The 23,186-nt window shown below is 33.4% G+C and overlaps 1 protein-coding gene across 2 annotated transcripts; it reads right to left on the reverse strand.

The window, feature by feature from the left end:
* Nucleotides 1-11,005: 11,005 nt before the first annotated feature.
* Nucleotides 11,006-20,579, reverse strand: LOC7489454 (AP2/ERF and B3 domain-containing transcription factor At1g51120). 2 transcript variants are annotated; one of them, XM_024590589.2, is made up of 4 exons: nucleotides 18,984-20,579; nucleotides 18,726-18,777; nucleotides 16,911-16,973; nucleotides 11,006-12,224 (listed from the first exon to the last, which is right to left on the reverse strand). In XM_024590589.2, the coding sequence occupies exon 4, from the start codon at nucleotides 12,215-12,217 to the stop codon at nucleotides 11,189-11,191; it is 1,029 nt and encodes a 342-aa protein (XP_024446357.2). In that variant the 5' UTR covers nucleotides 12,218-12,224; nucleotides 16,911-16,973; nucleotides 18,726-18,777; nucleotides 18,984-20,579; the 3' UTR covers nucleotides 11,006-11,188. The 2 variants fall into 2 exon arrangements, with proteins under 2 accessions (XP_024446357.2, XP_052304924.1); XM_052448964.1 differs by lacking the exon at nucleotides 16,911-16,973 and having other exon boundaries at nucleotides 18,984-20,574.
* Between the last annotated feature and the right edge of the window lie 2,607 nt (nucleotides 20,580-23,186).

A 23,186-nucleotide genomic window follows, 5' to 3' on the forward strand; every position in this document is an offset into this window, starting at 1 on the left:
CTTTTTATTCCGATATAGCTCACACGTTACACAGATATGCAGGCCTTGGGCGATAGCCACAAGCTCTTTTTCTTCATCAGAAATCCTGCACGCATATATGATAATGATTTTGGAGTAATAATTATAAGCCTTTTCTAGTTCATTTATCATCAAGAATCCCCAAGAATCTATCGTATATGTATACGTATATAAAGTCGATCCATGTATATGGCGACTTTAAGAAAATATTTTGAGATGAAAAAACCTTGATATTGTTGGGCACACGCAGAGGAGTAGCGCGTCTAACCTTGTAAAGAAGTACGTATATGCTGGTGATAAAAACTTAATGTCGTATAGCATAAAGTGACTTGACTGTTCTTCTCAATTATTGTCCCCTCTTCTCTTCTCTTCGCTTCTCATCTCTGCTCCTGTATACCCAACCCGCTCGAGTGGCTTTCTGATATTTTACTTGTTTGTTCCTTCTCGTATTGATACTGCTAGGCTTTCTTGGTAAAGATGAATGTTGCCATGAAAATTGACAAGGTATTACGTGTTCTTCTGTATTGGCTCAAAAGAATATACAGATGGAGGAGTGTCTAAAACATCAGATTTTCAAGTGGAAAAGGTTCAAAAGAAAGAAAAATTGGACCGCAAAATTTATAAACCTTTTCCTCTGTTTTTTAGTATAGTATTTTGTGTTTGATAGTGTAAAGTGGCTTTCATTGAAAAAATATATTAAAATAAATTTTTTTAAAAATAAAATATAAAAAAACAGAAGCTAGTACAGTTCTAAACAGTCACTCACTTGCGTGTTCGTAATTATTATCCTATCTTTGATTTCTTTCCCAATGCTTCTCCAAAGAATCGTGCTAAAGGCAACAATCATCTCTTTTGTAAATAGTACATAAGGATATGAACCTGTATCAGAGAACCATAGCGGAGGAAAGGAGCTCCGGTTCACAATCATTCCAATCTACAGGGTTCGGATTTGCATAATCTCTGTAAATCCAAAGTCACCTTATTGCTCTGGGAACCTTTATCATATCATGTGTTCTGAATTTAAGAAAAAATTTGCCCCTGAGAAGAGCAATGTAAGATGATCAAGGATGTTGAAATTAATTTTGAAATCAACATTCAACATTTTGTTTTTTTTTTTTTTTTTGTCAACAGAACACTCGACAAACCATATTCACATTCTTCAGATTACTAGGCCTGGACCAAGCGCAATTCCATGGACCATGGCAATCTCATGAGTTTTCAACTTTCTTCCCTGTGATCATCATGAGAGTGGCTTTTGCCGAAACAATACGCAAATTATGGTTGGACCTAGACGAGCGTTTCTCACAAGGCAATGCCATCCATGTTCATGATCACCCCAGGAAGGATTTGTACATCCTGGAAGTTAAGGCGCAAAAATGAACAGAACATAAACAAACCTTCATCCAATCAAAATCATTAAGCTAATGTAGTTGGACCCAGCAACGACAATCTTTAAACTTGACCGACCAACTACACGGACTGTTGATTGTGGCACTGCTTCTCATCACATGGTTGGATCACAAGATATACTTAATGATGCATGCCCTTAAAATGATTGAATTGGGTAAACTACAAGATGGAGTTCATCGATGCACCTTCCACCGCCGTTCAGTAGCCTATCCTCCATCCCATACAGCAAGGGCTTGTCTGTGGCATATGCGTTTACGCCATGCCCCTCTCCCCCAGAATAAATCAACTCCTTGTTCTTCTAGTATATATGACCACCTTCACATTTTTTGGTTCCTTATGTTTATAATTACTGTCTCTAGAGATAAGAAATTTTCTTGTTCGCTCTGTTGGGTATTCCTTGGTTATCCTTGTGGCGAAAAAGGATATAAAGTATATGATTTAAATTTTCTTGTTCGCTAACTTTCTACAATAATTGAAAGTTTCTCCTTTAATATCCCGACAGCTTTAGCCCCACCCACGACAACACCTCCATCAGCCAACTCTGGCATTTCTTATATTATTGCTTCAATCATCTCATATATTCGTTTTCCCCTTTACATCAAGCTTATCTCGAGGCCATCTCTTCCACAGATGAGTCGTCTTCTTTCTCGCGGAAAATTAAAGATCCTTCTAGGCAAGAGGCTGTGCAAGCAGAAATTTAGGCGCTTGAAGCAATAATACCTGGGCACTTGAGCACTTACCTCCAGGAAAGAGAACTGTGGGCTCTAAGTGGGTCCATAACAGTAAAATACAAGGCTGATGGCACCATCGACTGATTCAAATCTTGTCTTGTTGCGTAAGGTTTTACACAAACCGAAGGGATAGTAGACTATATAGAAACCTTTGCTTCTTTTGCAAAGCTCACCACTATCGTTGTATACTAGCTGTTGCTGTCATCCGTAATAAGGAATCACACCAACGAGACGTCAACAACACCTTTTTACGAAAATCTCTCAATGGCCTCAAGATAGCCTCAAGCAGGCCTCTCGACAGTGGTTTGAGAAATTTACATCGTTTTTACTAGCCCTTGGTTTTAAACTATGAAGTGCTGACAACTCCCTGTTTACTTTACCTCATGCTACTAGCTAGCTTCGTTGCAATCCTTATTTACATGGATGATGTTATCATTCTAAGCGATGATTCACTACGTATTAGTGAACTTAAAAGCTCATCTTCACAACCAATTCCACATCAAAGACCTTGGACCTTGGCCATGAAATGGCTCGCTCTCCCAAAGGCATTGCTCTCACTCAATAAAACTACGATTTGAGCAATTCATATAGCTGTGAATCCCGTCTTTCATGAACGAAAAAAAGGATGGGTTGTCTTTTTATTTGTGGCATTCAAACTGCTCATATTTTTCTCAAAACATATCAACTTGCTGACATCTTTACCAAAGCTCTAGTAAGGGACCAATTCCATTTACTTCTCAACAAGTTGGGCATTATAAATTTACGTGCTCCAACTTCAACTATTATCTTTCCATCTTGGACATATTTTTAATATAATCTCTGTATATCCTTGTGTTTCCCTAGTTATTCTCCTATCTCTGATTTGTCTCCTAATTCTTCTCCAAGTGTGTTTCCCTAGTTATTCTCCTATCTCTGATTTGTCTCCTAATTCTTCTCCAAGGATCATGCTAAAGGAAACAATCATCTCTTTTGTAAATAGTATATATGGATGTGAATCCAATAATAACATGAAACTTTTTGTTCAAAACTAAATTGTCTACACCGTATATACTAAATAATTCCTCTAATGTTATAGATATTAACGAGAGTCCAAATGAAAATCCCAAGCGATGGATTATCCCTTTGAGATTTTTTTTTGCCAACTATTTACTAATTTATACTCTCTTCCACCATTATTATTCTTCAAATTTTAACACCTTTACCTTATCAACAATAAAATTCCCTTATATATAGACTATTCATTCCAAAATCATGGAATTTATAAGAAATATATTTCTCACAACCTCTTTGATTACTAGGCAAGGTCTCTCAAGTAAATTTTGACAAATATTTAATACATTATGTACTTTGCAAGTCAAAGCCTTTATAAATATAATTTTAGGTATTGATGTGAGGTCGTGTATAGTAGGACATTTCACAGGAGAATAAACTAGCTCGTTAGCCTACTTCATGGGTTGGAGTAAAAAAAATTTAATTGCAATCGTAATGTCTCTTATAAAAAAAGATAATGATTTTAATAATGAATTGAACTATATTTTTATTTAATATTAAGATGAAAAAACATTTGATATATTTAGGTTAACTCTGGTTAACTTGTAAAACTCACAGGAATAATTTTAAAAAAAAATTAAAAAGCTCAATTTCAAATTAACTCAATGTTAAAAAATGAAATCGATAAAAAAAAATATGTAGCATTTAATAAAAAAATAAACTTGAGTCAACCAAACAAATTCGCGATGAAAGTCATGCATGTCATTATATTCAATAAAATATTTACCCGAGAGATTATTTTTCGTTTAATTATACGAGAATAAAGCACATGATATATTTTTTTTGTATGAAACATATTTTTTTAAAAGTAAGAAAATTGTGATAGGCATGTGGAGCCGAAATAGCAAAAGTAGATTATTAACAACAAAGGATGAAATTTCATTTTTTTAGGTTTGAGTGAAATAAAAAAAATAGATCATCGATAACAAATGATGAAATTATATTAAAAAAAACAATTAAGGAGTAGAAAACGCATTAAACAAATAATAATAATAATAATAATAATAGCCCGGATGTTATGGATTAACTCATTAAACTTGCGACCCGTCTAATGGGCTCAATTAAATTCAATGATTTCTTTTATCAATTTTTATTTAAACCAAATATAAAAAAGCAGAATAAAAACAAATAAAAACAAAAGAAATCAAGTCAAGTTGGTCTAGGCATTAAAAAAACACCCCAGATATGTGGGCCTTCTAGCCCAACTTGCGGACCTAGATCTATTTTTATTTTTTTATTTTTTAAAAGGATGAGCGACGTATCATCTAACTTTTTTATAAAAAAAAAATAGCAAACGACATATTATTTGCTTTTTGCAAAATTCAACAATAAATTTTATGGTTTTTTCGATAAAAAGACAGCACCCGACTTGTGGTATTAAAATTGAATTGCTGACAACTAAAAGGACTGACCACCAAATAATTAAAAAAGATGAAAGGACTAAAATGAATTTTTCAAATAAAATTTGAAGCTATCATTTATTTTATTTAAAAAAAAAACTATTTTAATTTACAATGATTTATAAAAAAAATAATCAGGCTTAGTTTTTGTTAATGAATTATTTCTTGTATAAATTTTTAGTGGGCTATGAAAAAATTCAAATTCATAATTATGAAAAAGTAAAACCTAACTAGTTACTGACTTAAAAGACAAGATTTCTCTGAAGATATTGATCGAAGATTAAAACTAATCATATCCAAGATGTACACCTGTAACAAGCTTACCATCTAAGAGAAAACATTGCATGTACAGAGATCGGCTCATGTGCAAAAGTAAGCATCTATATATATATATATATATATATATATATATTCTTGTCATCCTTTAATTTAGCAGGAGATGAAATCAACATCTCCTCGATATAAAGCTTCATCTTTTATATATCTTCAGTGCTTTTATTTTTATTAATTTTTAAAATCCTTTTCCCCTTCCTACTTGTCATTTCCTTTAGATTGTTTTTACATTTGAAACGGTACGTGAATATGTTTTAAAAGTTTGTTTAACTTTAAAAAAAATATTAAATTGATATTTTTTTAATTTTTTCAAATTAGTTTTTATGATATCTTAAAATATCCAAGTAGTTCAGGAGCAAGGTTTATGAATTGAATAATCAATTAATTTTTTAATTTTAGCAATTTGATTCATTCTCCAGTTGGTTGCTTGTACGTGGTGCCTGATAGGTTAAGGTGGTTGTTATCTACAAAAGCTTTATTTTTGTAGATTTGGGAACTCTAAAATATTTAAATAAGTATATTTTTAGAAAAAGAAGATGCAATGATATTTTACAAAATTATATTCTGAAAATATATATTAAAAATATTGAGAATGAAGAGATAGTAAACTTGGAACTTAAAGGATTTATAGGGTATTTATAGTTCATGAATCTTGTTATTTTATATATAAAAAAAGATTAAAGTGTTATTTTACTCCGATTACATTTAATAAGCTATAAATATGATAAACCCTTGAAAGATTTTTAATTTTTACCCACCAAGACACGTAAAAAGAATATAATACAAAATGTAACTGAGCCAATAAAAATTGAGCTTAAGGAAGTGGACTCTACCTTTGACCTACCCAAAAGAGCTGGATGCTTTTTTTTTTTGGTAACCCGAGGTGTCCAGGCCAGTTTACGCGCACCACAACTAATCCCCGGACCCACTGAACACACTGCAAGCCCAGTAGACAGGTAAGACACCGCGGGGATGACAGGTGTGTACCCTGAGGCTCGAACCCAGGTGACAGAAGCAAGGAAACCTTGCCTCTGTCACTGGGCTACAAGCCTCGGTGCTGGACGCTTTTCTTTTTTTTTTCTTTTTTTAGTTTAACGTGGGTGTCCGGCCCAGCTTGTGCGCACCTCGACTAATCCCACAGGCCCTGAAGTTAACGACCATGTAAGCCTCCAGTGGCCATCATATGAGCAACCATAGGGCTCGAACCTGAGACCACAGAGGGAGGAAACCTCTTGGTCCCAAGCTCTTACCACTGGGTCACCATCTAGATGGTTAATCATACCCATGAGAGCTAGGAGTTTGAGCTCGTCTCTTAATTAAACTAAATTATAATAGGTCCGGTAACTTATTAGATTCATATTAACTTGAGTTATATTCATATCTAATATAATAATTTCTAATAAATCCTTATTTATCAATTTTAATGCGCTGAAAAAATTATTAATTGCGCTACAACGTCAAATACACACTACAGGACAGGAGATGGAGACGGTTCTCAATTAGGTGAGCTTTAACGTTCTTCACGGAGCGTTGATAGCTTTGTGACTCATTAAGTACGAAAAAGTGGGTCAGATTACTTATCTTATCTCATAATTGACATGATGAATTTGGTCACCCAATCATAATTTACTGACAGAGTTACGTAATAAGCATGTCTAGAGGAATCTAATTTCTCTTGATTGTTATTGTTTCCCCCCCTCTTTCTGGTTCTCATACCTTTTTCTGCACGTTCTTGTGGCTGAACAGTCAAGCTCATCATACTGGGCTGAGTTTCGAACAGGCTGGATTCTTGAATTCATAAGAAGTTTAACAGCTAGGGTTTTAACCGCATGATGATCATCTATTAATCCTGAATTCAACTCTCTGTCTTTTCTGAATTTTAAGCTAAGACCTCCTAATCAAAATCCCAGGTGTCTGCTAGGGTTCCTCCAGAAACTATCATCGTGTTCTTGTTGCAACTGCAAAGTCACATGCATGATTCTTGTTCAAGTCAACTGTCCAAGAAAATGATTAACACTAATAATATATTAATCTATTTAATTAACAATCTAGATCTTCAAGCCTATTTTAATCAGTATATATACCTCGTACTGATGAACACAACACATAATGATTCATGCATGTTATAACATATACCATGAAATCACAAACTAACACCAAAAAAGACAGAAAAAAACATGGCAAATGGCATTGTTTCCTGTCCTTTGCATCTATGCGGGGAAGGTATTAGTTTTAGATTCAGCCCAGGTTAGCGACTGAATACTAATTATTTAATTAGCAAAATCATTGTTGATTTTGATTAATTTACAAGCATTATGGTGGCGTGGGCCTCAAGAAGCTGGTGATGGAGGATTCATATTTGTCCAGCAAATGACTTCCGAACTCATTACACTTGTAGTCCCCACTAATCTCCATAATTATTGATGGTTTAGCATAACTAACAGGAATTATGAGCCAGTTTTCAATTTAATTATAAGCTTTAATCATTAGTAAAGAAGACGAGATTTGGTAAAGCATTATTGATCATACTGCAGTGGGCGCCACCGCCTATTCTTCTTCTTGTTGAATCGAGACTAGTTTATGGTATAAGCCAATGGTTTGATTTAAAGTTGATGGTTTTACAGTATAATTAGTAAGAACAGAAACCTTGCAGACCATACCGATTTAAAGTAGGTAACCATGGGCCCGAAGATATGATTCTAGATTGGACTATTGGGGCCCACCTATGTCTGTATACATGGGCCCTTCTGGCTGAACCTTGTAGCTCTATAGATTAGAAAGGTTACTGCAAGCAGAATTCCATTAGAGTCTGGGCTTAAGCTATAAATCCCAGTCCATGAGTTTTGCCATGAACTGAGCCACTTTCATTCTGAGGCTAGATCTGTAAGAGGGCTTGGATTGGGCTTACAGCAGAATAATCAACGGGCTCCATCGCTTGGGAGTTATATTTGAGTTTCTACAGACCAGAAGTTGTGCACGTGCATAATATACTAATCAATTAAAAACAAATCTATAAAAAAATCAATGATGCACTTTAGCCCAAGAGACTGGATTAACACATTGTATTTACTTTTTTATCCTTCTCTACAAAATACAATTGCTTAGCTAGAGGATCCGGCTGTTTACTTTTTTTCACTGAAAGACTTGGCTGCTATTAGAAGCAAAAAAAAAAAAAAAATTCTTTTTGTTCAAGAGTTTTTTTATTTTTTTGCACGGTAAAATGAAATACATCTCTTTTGAGTTAAGAAAAAAAAACCAGGGTTTTTTTATATATATATATTTAGCACCGTGAAGTGAAATGAGTAATTAAACCTTAAAATTAAAAAAATATATATAAAACTAGTCTGAAAGGGCATTTTTGTTTTTATAATATGTTTTTTCCGTAATACTCAGATGCCCTTTTGGCCGTTTAGTGATTAAACATATTAAAATATTAATCAAAAAAAATTTAGGCTTGTGCTTCGCAGGTGTCTGTGCATGATCGTCCCCTGCAGTTTTCTGGCGACGCGTGGGGAGCCATACGACAACCAAAATGCCAATTATCATGTCATTCGACGCGTCTAGTAACAGCGCAACCGGTAGGGTGATGCATAGAATTCACGACGGTTCGGTGGCATGAAGTTTTTTCTCCACCCTGTATTTTCTCTCTCTTGAGCTTGATATTCACATCAAACCATCAAAAATTCAACTGTGTACTTCAATTTTTATTTATTTATTTATTTTTTTTATTTTGATTTTAATAATTTTTTAAGTTAATTATTTTTGTGATGGGCATTTTATCTTATTTGATTTTTGTATTCGATTTGATTTTCATTTCTTTAATTGCTATTTTTTTATCATTCACTTGATTTATTTATTTATTTATTTATTTTTAATTTTATCCTTCAACATTTTATTTAATCTTGTATTCAATTTTAGTACTCATTTTTTATTGCTAAGTTTTTAACTTTTTCTTCATTTATTTTGTTTTTCAATTCAAACCCTGATTATTATTTTTTATACAAGATTTGATTCTCGTTGTTTTTATTGTTATTTATTTATATTTTTAACTTTTTATTATTGAGAGTTTTGCTTTGTTATTTTTTTATGTCTATCTTTTACGGAATAATCCTGGTTTCATAACTTAAGCTACCAGTTTCAAATATTAGTCGGGTTAAAATTTATTTTTTTAAGTTTTTTATAAAAATATTTAATTTTTTAATTTTATCTTTCAACATTAAATTATTAGACTTGAGTTTCATGATTTATTCTTTTACTTTTTTTTTTAGAATTACCCCTACCTCATAAAACGGATCGCAGGTTCATCGAATAAACTTGAGTAGAATTATTTTTTTGAACTTTTTTTTTGAACTTACTGCTTTGAGTTTCAAGAAACTCATTTGGTGGTTTGGTCAAAATCATAACATTTTTCTTCAATGACTAGTGATATCGAAATTCTTGTAATTGATCTATCTTGGGACAGTACAGCATGCCTCCTACTGTTTTAGTGACCATCTACAGACAAATAGATTTTGCTCACGCAAGAGTACAGTCAAAATCATGTTCATAATAAAAATCCAGGACAAAAGTTGACTCTCACCTCTGCAACCTTGGCTTGAAGATTTGCAGGTGGGTGGTCTTACCAAGGTTATCACTACTGGATATTCAGATGCTTGAAAAGCACTGTTCTTGATGGCACGCAAGCACACGAGGAGATCCACTGGATTAATTAGTGAGTGTCCTGCAAACCAAAAAAACAAAAAGAAATTTGGTCGTTTGAGGAATTATTTATGCTGTCCTTGTCTAAAAACACTAGATTTACACCAACAACAGTAAACCAACAAAATATACACACGTGAAAACACAAACCCAAATAATAACTCAAGAAGAAGAAGAGGAGGAGGAGGAGGAAGAAGAAGAAGTTGTGCCTGATTTTTCCTTCTTATAGGATGATTAAACTTGCAATTAGCTCCAAATTTGTAGGTCCCAATATTCATATAAGAAGCACGATCCTTTGCTTCAGGTCTCACATGATACTGATGAGACAACCTTTTATCATTATTCACATTGCCATTACTTCTCTCATTCTTCTTATCTAAACCATCACCGACCTTCTCACTTATCGTTCTCATGAAAATTCTCACTCTTTTGATCATTCTCTTCACTCTTGAAATCCCCCCCTTCCCATCCTCCTCCTGCTCCTCCTCTTCTTCTTCATGAGAATCATTCGAATTTGGAAACTGCTCCTTCAAATAAAACTGGTTTTGGAGTTCTTGATGAAGATGGTTGTTGTCATACTGGACCGTTTGATCAGGATGGAGGGGGAGCGGAAGGGGAAGATTGCAAACCCTAATTGAGGGATTTCATTATGAAGTGGAATTGGTGATTCCATTTGTTTTTCCATTTGCCTCCACGTTTCAATTCTTGAAACCCTAATTCGGCGATAAGAGAGGAATGGAGTGGGAGGGGACAAAAGGTAAGGCGAAGAGGGTTAGGGTGAAGAGGAATGAAATCAAGATTTTCTAGTGGTAGTGTTGTCGGCACCATCATCAATAGAAATCCGCCGATAGGATCCAACTACTACGATAACGATGTTCGCCGGTGGTCTCCTCTTCTCCAGCCGATCAGTCGCCCTCACCACTGTTAGAGTTGGTGACGCCGTTCTTGAAAACTAAGGGTACGGGGATTTAAATTTTAAGATTTGAGAGTGTAATTTGGAGGCTACGACCATTTTCAACGGTGAACCAAAAAAGAGAGGAGGTGCTTCATGGCACCATCCGAAAACCCGGTTCTTTTATAACCCGTTTGGCAATAACATCAACGCGGCTGGCCACGCCGCTTCCACAATAATAAACACCCCTAATCTAACAATAGTCTAAGAAAAATGGACTTCACAGCAATGGAAGAGTCTCCCACCGGATAAAAAAGACCAACCAATGAGATCACCTTGTTTGTCACCATACAAAGGAACTGAAAGCAAGAAACATGAAATATACCTTCAGCATCAGCTCCTTACAGTGTGTCGTGGGAGAAGAACACACATTGTTTTCTTCCCTGTTTGTGAATTATAATGGCAATAACTGCTTTCATCCATAATTTGGTCATGCACTAAAATTTTAGCCGAAATGTTAGCATCCCTGCCATTTAGGAGTTCCATACAGGGTAATCTGTGATAGTTAAAATAGCTCAAATAAAAAGCTGAGCCATCAGTATGTACTTTGTAACACACTAAAAGGAAGAAGAGAGAACCTAAGAAATCATGCCATTTCAGATAATTTGTATGCCAAACAGTTTAAAGCCCACTTTCTCAGCATTTTGCGTTCGCTTGTTTGCGCCCCTCATTCTCTCTTTCTTCTTGACAGTACTATCACGGGCGATGAGAGGGCCTGGGTTAAGCTGCAGCTCTACTTTAGACGCAATGCTTTGGCTGGACAACTCAGAGATGCTACTGCTGTTTTCACGGTTGTTTACATCAATCATATTGAATGTTTGAGCAGCAGAATCTACAGTTTCTCCTCTCTCACATAAACTGAAAGAAATAGTGTCATTTGCCTTCAACTTTTTCTCCTTCACGAATCGGTTCCAACCCCTCGTGAAGACATAACTCTGACTGCTCTTCCAATAACAATACCGAAATTTCCACAACTTCATAGACTTGTCATAGAAAGCAAGCATCACACCGTCAACTTCTTCAGCACTTTCAGAAATATGTGGGAAGTACTTGATAGCGTATTTCTTAGGGATGACAATCCTATTTAGTTTACCAACATCACTTGGTGTTAGCTCCTTTTGAAACAGTTGCTTACATGTTAGGCCTTGATTGCTCTGTGGCATCATAAGCTTAAGGCTAAGTTCAGTCTCAACACTTTGAGAGCATGTCCTTGTAAAATTAGCAAACTTGCATTGGTAGGTACCATCCTTTATCATATTAAGCACGACTTCAGTACTGAAATAACTTCGAAATTTTGGCTCTTCAACAGTTACATCAGTTAGGGGGAAATTTCTCCGGGAATCGCCACTCCGGAGTTTTATTGCTGCACTATCATAAGCCATAGCTGCCTCCTTTTCAGATTTAAAGGTTCCAAGCCAAATCCGTTGGTGGTTGGCATATATTTGACAACCCCAGTGACCATTTGGCAGTGGCACAACCCCTTTGAATTTTGAAGCGCTAATATTACTGCCAGACCTTGCACGCTTGCTTGCTGGAAATGGATGAGTGCTGCTATTTGAATCTGAAAATTCTTCAACTACAGATGTTTCTCCATTTGAAATCAAGCTCACAGTTTCATCTTCCATTGAATTCCTGAACGAAAACTCAAGGTTAGTGAAGTGCGAAAGTTGATATAAAGAACAAGAGTATCATTTTAAAAACAATAAACACAAGCCAATCCTTGTATGTTTTGAGCATGTGCAAGTTTGATATAGCATATTTTGTACTCCATAACTCATCCTTTATTCTGCGTTTAATGGAAGTTACTATAAGAACAAATGAAGATTTCCAAAAGCAACAGCATAAAGTGGGCTCAAAGTCCCTTATGGACTCGATTCATTAGGGGCATGTCTTAAGGAACCAAATTAATTTTGACCTTTTCATTGCCTAAACCACCTCAAATAGCAGAAGACAACAAACTTCTTTAAATTAGCATCCTTTAACACATAAAACAATCAACGCAGAATGGAATACAAAAGACAAAGTATATTTCATTCAAACAGCAAGAAACAAGGTTATGAATAGCACCTGATTCTACAAAAAATTATCTATTCCTACAAAATTAGATAAATTTCAATCTCCAACAACAGTGTGTTTTGTTTTTCATAACGAATCAGCTGAATATCAGAGACAGCAACGCCAATAATCACAATAAATTGAAAAAAAAATCATCTAAAAATTTTGAAATTGTATTCCTCTACAATTAGTTTGGGATTGAGACTTGGTTGTTGTTGTTCCTCGACGATAAAATGATTACTAATTCATATCAGCAACAAAAGACTGTTACATTTTCAATAGGATCAACAGAAATGATAATAAATTTGAAAACCACCCCTAAAATCTTTATGTCTTTCACAGTTGCTTCACAAACAATGACATTGTCTTGGTTGAGGAAAAAGTTATGTGTACTTTCAGAAGTTCATACAAACCACCCAAACACAGCATTTGCCAGAAGCTAAAAGGTGTGTGTAAGCCACCAGGAAATTACCAATAAGAAATCTTGGGGAGATAAAGCAAAACTTGCAAACAAAAACAAAAATATAGATACGAGATTCAGCTAGTATATGGTCTTGGAAGGAAGGAGCCTCTAACAAAATCCAAGTGTCAAGTTAGTATGATTACAATATTCTGAATAGGTAGCTTTCTTGCAGCATTAACACATTCATAGACACGGAAAATAAATACGCGAGTTCTGGAAATCCTCCTCAGGACAACAAAATTTCTTCTATCATCCCAAACTCATTTTTTAATCCTCTATTTTCCACAAAAATTGAGGGAAAAAAGAAATGACAATCCCTTCAACTGCCACGATCATGTTAAAAACATGATAGACCAGCTTAGACATTAATCACCAAGTACACATTTTTAGATACACCAGATCCACATTTTTTGTTCTGCTGAGCTCCAATGACTGATCAATATTAGTACGGAAGCACAAATATGCATTACCGACCTATTCAGTTACTAATGTAATAACCCTCTTCTCCTTCTCTAATAGGAAACTTGTAAATACATGCAATCGAAATGAACACAAATTAAAGAGATGCTTTGTTCATTGCCCCCAAGATATTAGTAGTAAGATGAAGAATTGTTCAAGTAAATGCATCTTTGGGAAATAGTGATATGATCAAAAAAAGGAAGAAACAAAGCTGTGTTGTAGAGGGGAGGGTGTGAGTGAAGCTTAATCCCAACGGTCATAAATCCAGATTTCAACTCAACATCCTATTTTATATATGCTGTCCAGCAAACATCGACCCTTGTTCTATCTAGCTGAAAGTGTTGAAATTATTTCTATTCTATCCTGAGCCAGCGTAGTTTGATTAAGAAAATTTGTTCATTCAGAAAAATGATGAAAACCCAATGCATCAATATCCAAACAAGCTCAAAACAATTATTTCTAAGATTTAATTCAAATTTTGTTCTGGTGCATTGTAAATGTGGCGTGGAAACTTTCTTCCTTATTCTTGGTATAATAATGTTCATTGTATTATTTCCTTAATTATTAAGATTTTCTAGGTTTTGAAAAGATTAAAAAGAGTTTAAGACGTAGTTTAGTTAAGAAAACATAATAATGTTCTTAGTTTAGTTAACGACATTCCTTATCATCAAAAAGTAGGATTTGTCGCATACAAACTTTCTTATGAGAATGGTGATTCGAATTTCTAAACTATAGAACTCGTATTGGTATGCCTTTAATTTTTTTGGCAAGTTGAGACAATCATTAATTTTGGATTTTATACAAGATGATTATGAAGGGATTTTATATTTGGTAGATAAGCAATTAAATTGTTATTATTTGTTTTTTGTTCAACTTTTTAAAATAGCAAAAAGGTGTCATCTCTATCAAAATAGACATTTTCAACGTCACAACAATGACAACAACACTACTTCAAATATTACTCTACTTGTCGATGTTTCATCTACTAATGGCGAAGAAGAAATCAAGAAATCTCCTAAATTAGTACCTTGTAATGATTCTCAAGATCTTGCAAACAAGAACATGGAGGACATGATTATTCTTAATAATTCTTTTAAAGATGATATGAAAGATTATCTTGAAGGTTTTTTAGATACAAAGGTTGAAGTATTGAAGTCATAAATGATGAAGAAGTCAAGTTTGAAGTAAAATAATGTGTGAAAGAACTACAAGCATAACAATAAGTTTGAATTTTTCTTTAGCATACACATATAATAGAATAAATTTTGAAGTTCACATGTCAAAGATATGCTACTTCGTGAATATATTAACTACAATGCTATATTCAAAGTATTTGTTTCTTTGAAGTAGAAGAGTTCAATTCTTGACAAATAACTCCAGGGTGAGTTTTTCAAAAGTATAGGAACTGATGTTCAGAACTTTCTTCATTATTCTTGGAACTTCGATTTGAATAATCCGGAAGATGCCTTATCTATATTATATCAAAAAAATGGACAATCAAACCTATTAATAATGTCAATCGTTAAGATTTTTTAGGTTTTGAGAAGTTTAAGAAAATTTCAAGATACAGTTTGGATAAACAAGTATAACTCTTAATCCGGTCATTAGATCGAGCTGAAATTTTGACAAAAAATTCAGAAGGTCATGTTACCTATTAGATTAAAATTTAATGATGATCAGAGATCGAGAAGGCCTTCAAATAAGGTTTATAAATTATTGTACGAGATTATCTTTATTTAACTTGTTGTATTTGGATTCTTTTTTCTATTTAGATTAGCACTTTTAATTTAATTAATATTTTACTAATTTGGAATCCTAATGCTAGATTAATTCTATTAGTTAGTTAAACTTTAATTATGAATCCTTTCATATAAAGGATTATAGTTTTAATTAGAAATTATTTCCTATAAGGATTTTAGGTCTAACTAATATAAATATGGATGTCTAGTTTATTTTGAGAATATTTAAATATTCAGACTTTTATAAAATTCTAGAGTTCATTCTCTAAATTTCTCTAGAGCTTAAGTATATAACCTTAGAGCTTGAGAAGTATAGTTTCTATCGACTTTATACACCCCGTCAAAATATCTTACCATCTAAATTTTTACATCTAAGGGAGGAAATGTTCCTGGTCCATTGCCCCTTCTGTTATAACACGAAATGAACAACTACCTACTATTGTTGGATAGATGGAATTACAAGTGGCATAAGAAACTAAAACAACCAAACTTCGGGATTATAAAACAGAGAAAAAGTGAATCTTTAGAAGAACATCAACTGATAAATAGACGATAGCACGTCTCGATTCTTAAATCATCTAGATATTACTCAGGCAGAGTTTTGCAAAGTTAAAACTAAATAAAGATAAAAACTCAAAAAAAAAAAAACAAATCGGATCTGCATATCTAACATGTATTATGATCATGAAAGGGATACATTAAACAGGTTGATGCTCAATTTCTCAGTCATATTATATTTACTATCACACAAACTATTTACTATCACACAAACTTCACAGCATTGACAATGGATGAGGAAATTCAAATGTGTCGGATTTTATGCACAAACCAGGGAACTAAATGGAACTAAGCCAAAAACCCAATGCAATGACCACACTCCATCAAAACACAATTTTAGTTTCAACAAAACTTCAGCAGCATCCGAAAAGTGGAATTAGCTCAACTTCTCCTCGTATGTTAGGTTTGGTCTTCAATCTGTTCTTACAAGTCCAATTGCTCCTAATCCATCTTTGTATTTTAGGTGATTCTCCAATATGTATTTCAAACCAATATTTTCTTGTAAACTGACAAAAATAATCTCACTTGAGAAACTCAAAGCTCACCCCATCTATTAAAAAGTTAAATTAAAAAGAGAAAAAAGAAATGTCGAAGTGGTGTTAAAATCCTTTCTATTCCATGGTTTTTTTCCCCATAAATTCTGCTAGGTTTGAGTTTATGACATGAGGGTATTTTCGTGTGTTTTATCTTGTATTCAAGTACAAGATAAAACCAATTAGACTTGTAGAAAAGATTAGAGATTAAGTATAAAATATAAGGATGATTGGAGCTAATTCCCCCATCTAAAAAGGCTCATATATCACTTAGATTGCTCATGCAATGGATAACTGCAATAAACTTCGAGGGGAAGCCTAGTGTTAATCTTGAATGAATGCACAAAGACAAAAAGAAAAGCATGATAAAACCTCTTTATGTAGGTAGAATACAAGCCCTACCACTGAAGTGAACTTCTACAAGAAGCCTAATATTAATCTTGGATGACTTGCTAAATCCAAAAACAATGCACGGTAAAACCTCTTTATATAGGAAAACCGCATGCCTTACCCTGATTTACAAATTAGAACCCTATGTCACAGCATAGATAAACCTCAGGTATCTAACAGGAACCTGAAACACAGAAATCTGGGACCTGATTATGAATCTGCTTAACTTCAGAAATTATCATGTGATTCAAAACTCCAGCTACTCGAACAAGCTCAATCAACAAGAAAAACTATGGATGAGATGTAATTCTGCATAGATGATATCTAAAAATGCGATTAGGGCTCACAATTCATTGAAGAATGAATTTGGTTTGATATTATGATAGAAGAACATCAACAATCAATCTTTATATCTTAACGCAGCTTTGTTTTCAAAACAAAAGGCATCAGATCAGTGGCATATAAGATCAAACAACATAATAAAGAACTACACTGATGCACTTTGACAGAGATTATGGTAATGTTATAATATTTTGTCGCGCGTATTCATAGAATTCATTCTCCTATCATGGTTTATGAACACAATTTACTATATGAACAAAAACAAACACTACTCATGGTTGTATCTTGATGTGATAATATCATGCCCAACAACCAAACCAATCAACTTCTATCAAATTCATTAATACAGTACCTATAAAACCTAAATTCTAATCTGAAACCCTTCATAACTTTCATTATTTCGAGTGTTATCAAGTCAACTTGCTCAAAATCTACCTGTGGTCCTTCGCCCTATCATACGCCAGCTGGCCCAAAACAAAACACAGCGCTAGTATAAGTTAACATCATCACTATTCATGCAGTTAGCCCACGCACATCCATTGCAAGACAGATCATTGGATGTCTAATCGATCTACATAGTTTCTTTTTCTTAATTGGGTCTCTATCATCAAATAGTAGGAATTAAATATCAAATTCTACAGGAACTCATGTCTTGGTTTACGCTGTGTATATGGAATTACTTCAGAAGGAAATAAGTCCAGTTATGGAATATAGCATCTGTTCAAGGACAATAATAGTCAAGAATACTATAGAGAGAGGAATCTTGAAGAGTAATTAGCACACCTGAGTTCCTTTCACTGCACTACAGCCGTGTGTTTAAAAATATGGTTGTAGTTGTTTTTTAAAATATTTTTCTCTTAGAAATATATTAAAATAATATTTTTTTTATTTTTTAAAAATTATTTTTAAAATCAACGCATCAAAATAATCTAAAAACAATTAAAAAATATTAATTTAAAACAAAAAAATAAATAAAAAAATTCAAATCTTTTCAATCACGCTTTTAAAACACAAAATCAAACCGTGCCTAAAAAAACAACAAAATCTTTAAGATTATTGTAACAGGAAAAGTATTTCAAGTATAGAGTATAGACAGCCGAACTATAGAACATCAGATCTTCAAGAATGACCATACGAGGACTAAACAAAGTCTTTGATCCACTAGTTAATCCACAAACAAAAACCCATGAATATACCATTAATTTACTCCTCAGGATGTGGATTGTAAATTAATCATTAAGAAGCATAAAATTAATAATACCAAACTATCTATTACTTCATTTAGAGATTATATAGCGGGACTGCCTTCATGAATTGTCATTAAAACATCACAGATCTAGATTAAAGAGGAATCCTCTTTCCTGTTAATTTTTAAGCTGAAACAGTTTCTTAACCCTACTATAATGCTCACATATCTTCCTTTAGAGCAACTATTTTGCAGTCAAAGAACCCCAAAAGAAGCAAATAGAGAGACAGATTATTTCCAAATCTAACAAAAAAAATCACTAAGGAAAACACATAAAATCAGAAGAAACAACACTGCGACGTGCATCAAGAAAGTAAAAACTAGCATGTAAGAGAAAAGGAATGTTACCTGTGTGGAGGAAACAGAAGCCGTCCGTTGCCCCCTTAAAACCAAACAGGTGCTGTGAAAACAACAGAGGGTGATTTACTACTTCAAATAATAAAAGCAAAGGCCTTGGCAAATGAGAAAGATCTTCCATGTAAGGAAGCAAAATAAAGATCGAGAAAAATCATCTGGTGAAATTAATTACTAGCCACTGTAAATGGAAATTTCCCTTGACATCCAGCAAATAAAAATAAAGAAATTTCCATTCATGAAATTACTTACCTCATGGCAGCAAAATAGTGCATATCTGCCCAGAAGAGGAAACAAAAACACTCTCCCATATTTGGCACCCTCATTGACCCATTTTCAGGACACTCCCTTTTCTCCTACTGCAAGCACACACAAGTTCTAGGTACCAAAAATCCCCAGTCCAGGTTACCCAAAATTAAAGCGAGTAAAAACTACATCGATTAGTTAGGTTAAACATCACTAAAAACAGAAAAAAAATTGATTAAGAAGTTTAAGAGAGAGAAAAACATAATCAGACCCAGATTAAGAGATAATAGTAACCAAACATACCCCTTATTCCTTCTTTTACCCTGCATGGCTTCCAAGAAAAACACGAAGGATTAAAGAGGGAAGAAAGGCAGGAGAGTTTTGAGATTCCAAAATACAGTTTTCCGTTAAATTTTGAATAGTAAACAAGTACTCCAAAGAGCACAAATCGTCCTCTCCTAGAGGACCATGAAAAGCCACGCTTTCAAACACCATCACTAATTTTTTTAATTTTTTTTGAAGTACATAAGAATACATATAATCACACAAGTGGATGAAAATTGAAAAGGAAAATTCTTTTCTTAAAGAAGAAAAAGAAAAAAGCTATAACCTTCTGATATTTCGAAATCATCTTACCAAAACCTTCGTTCCATTTTGACAAGTCTGGACTCTAAAGCAGCAGTCGAATATTATAAAATAAAACCATTGCCTAAAAGAAAAGAAAGATTTGTCATATGGGAGCAGAGATTTTTATGGATGATGTGTCAATCCTGCGCTTGGGGTTACTTTATGTGCCAGTAGCTCTTCAGCTGCCCTTTGACTCATAACCGAGGGGAGAAAGACATTTGGTTTTGGATGCACAAAGCAAACAAGCGTGTGAGTGTGTGGTGATAAAAAAAGCTGCAGAGAGAGAGAGAGAGAAGAAGCGCATAGTTCTAGAAGATAAGAACGATCAGTTCCAAGTGGAGATTAACTTAAAGGAACAAGAAAGAATTGAAAGGAGGGGTATTGGGGGTAGTGGGGGTGCACGAGGAAACACTGGCAAATGTAAGCTGACAGAAGAGAAGTGAGCACACACCCTGCAATGGTATGCTTTCATACAATTAGCTTTCGTGTGTGCTCACTCTCTTCTGTCAGTCTTTCTCTTGTGACCCTCTTTCTGAACTAGGAAACTGATGAATTGAACAGGCAAAATTAAGTACCCCATGAGGTCATCACCTCTTTGTGAGTACTCAGATCTGAAACCACAGCAGCACACCTGAAGTACTGTAACCAATCCCCACCCGTATACATTGGATACCAAGAGAATTTTGCTGCACCATAAACAAGCTAGCTAGGGTTTGCTCAACCAGCAAAGGAGAAACCCTCGCCTTCCTCTTTTCTTCTTTATTTTCTTGCTCCACTCAATGCAGCAAAAGCAGTACTTATTGTCACACAAACCTTTGAAGTTCACTTGGGTTGGGTACAAATACAATGAAGAGCTTGAGAGAGAGAGAGAGAGAGAGAGAGAGAGAGAGATGCAGAGGGAGAGCGTCGTTGAGAAAAAAAATGGGGTGTTTTGTTTTGACATGACTTGCTCGGTCCTCGAGTAAATTAGGGATGAACCAATTAACTCGCTACAGCACAATTGAATTTTTGGTACTATAAATATAATGGATTAGATTGATGGAAGAAATTTTCTGCTTGTGTTGCAGATATAATGGTGACTTCTAACAGTTTTTTAAATTAAAAATATATTAACATATTTTTTTATAGAATTTTTTATTTTTCATGTTACTATGTCAAAGCCATTAAAAAATCATATAAAAAATATTAATTTAATATTCTTTAAAATAAAAAATAATTTAAAAAATAGAAGCTAATTACATTTTACTCTACTGGTTAATTATAGTCATGGTTGAATGCATCGACCAATAAAATTAACAATTTTATGTTTAGCTGACACAAACTGTTATATAGATGGAAAGATAGGTAGACACACATTTTTATTCAATGATAATGCGGTATTTTTTAGCCGATTTGTGTATTAAAAAATGTTAAGTTTTCTTTTCAATTCCAAGTAAATGTTGTCCATATCAGCAAAGAAATGAGTATACCTCTTTAATTACAAGATAACATTTTTAAAATTACTTTTTATTATTTTATTAATGGCAAATATTAAACCAAACTAGCCATTTGCTCATACATTGGATGTAGATTTGGACTAGATTAATATTGTTAAAATCACGAGTTGATTTGTAAAATTATACAATTTCACAAATCAATATATACTTATCGTATAAAATTGCTTTGAAATTTTGAAACTTAAACTCGTTTGATCTCCCATCTCTTGTGACAATGCACTACATCATTAATACTTGTACGAGGAAAGGTTGGTATATCATAGAGAGGTTTTCATGCATCTCCATACCTCGCTAGTATATGAGAAAATGCATCAACACTTACGGTGGTTCTCCTACGAATGAAGTTGACGCGCCACCACTGTTACATTGCTAAACTTTTTGAAATGTACCTCCTACTCCATCATTGAAGGTAGATTTTCAAGATCTTAAAAAGTAACATGTTAACTGTATTTTTATGTTTGGTTTGTAGTTTAATTGGATATTGTATTTAGATTCATAAGTAACAAACTTGTTCGGTTAATTTAATTGTTTGGATGTAATTTGTGACTATGATTTGTGATGTTAAAATTGACTATTTGTGATGTTAGTGAAAGTTTTAGTTTGTGGATTAGATGGAAAAAAAATTTACTTGTGTGATTATGGTTTTAATGAAATTTTTAAAAAAAAAATTAAAGAAACAAGCTTGATACAATGAATATGATTGTGGTTGATTCATGTAGAATAAATTGTTAATGATTTTATTTGTTTACGTGTTGACTTTATTAAAATAAAAGTTGGTAAATTTGAAATTAGTGCCCGAATGAAGTGAATGACAAGTTATTATTCAAGAAATTAAAAATTGTTATTATTGTTTAGATTTTGTTATGTGATTTTTATTTCAAAGTAATGAATGATGAGAGGTGTTAATGAAGGGTTGGCATTGTTAATATTGTTTGGATTATGATTAAGTCTATGGACATGAATAATTGTATTGTATTTTTAAGTTACTTAAACTATATATGAATTTTTACTTGAACCATGTATTTTAAGGTGTTTTGACTATATATGAAAAACAAATACTAACGATTTTACAATTTGATGGTCTATTTTTACAATCTGATTTTACACTGTATTTTCCATGTTGTATAAAAAATGTATTTTTTACAAACCTGGATTAGATCATACTAGATTGTTGGCACGTGCTACGCTACGGTTCGGATCAATTTTTTTTATATAAAAAGAAACATCCAGGCATTGCTAATGTTTTCTAGTATAAAAAAATTGAACCATGTATGAATTGACCCGATATGACCTGATCGACTTAACGGGTCCAAAAATAACTTGGATGACTGGTAAAAACATAATTTAACTCAAAAAATCAAGACGATATATTTTTAAAAAAATATTAAGATGGCAACATATTGGATCAACCTGAGTCCATATGGGTTAACCTTTCAAATCCACAACTCGGGTCATGAGAGCATGACAACCCTATATAAAACAAATCAACACAAATTAAGAAGCCTAATTTCTAGTCAACCCAATGTTGAATGATTAAATTTTTTTAAAAAATTAAATGATGGATCCACAAAAACAACTCAAGTCAACCCGAGTTATGAGACCAAGATAATCTCATAAAAAGTATATCAAAATAAATTATGAAGTCTAATTCTCAACCAACCCAAAGTTAGAGGATGAAATTGAAAAACAAATCAATTAAAAAAAAGGATAAAAAACCGATTCAACTCGGGTTAACCCACCAAACTCATGACCTAAATCATGAGATCAAGACAACCTCATAAAAAATAAGCCAAAAAAACAATCTGAGTTAACCCAATTTAACCTACCAAGCCCTCAACTTGAGTCATGAAACTATGATAACCTCATAAAAAATAAATCAAACAAATTATAAAGCTCAATTCTTAATAAACTCATTGTTAAATGATGAAACTATATAAAAAAATTCAATCTATAAAAATGATACAATAAAAACAACATGAGTATACCTGAGTTAACTCGCAAAACTTACGACTCGAATCATTAGATTAGGATAACCTCGTAGAAAACAAACCATAATAAATGACAAAGTCTAATTCATAATCAACTC

The sequence above is a fragment of the Populus trichocarpa genome, chromosome 18 (genome assembly GCF_000002775.5).
Source record: "Populus trichocarpa isolate Nisqually-1 chromosome 18, P.trichocarpa_v4.1, whole genome shotgun sequence".
NCBI classification, from domain to species: Eukaryota; Viridiplantae; Streptophyta; class Magnoliopsida; order Malpighiales; family Salicaceae; genus Populus; species Populus trichocarpa.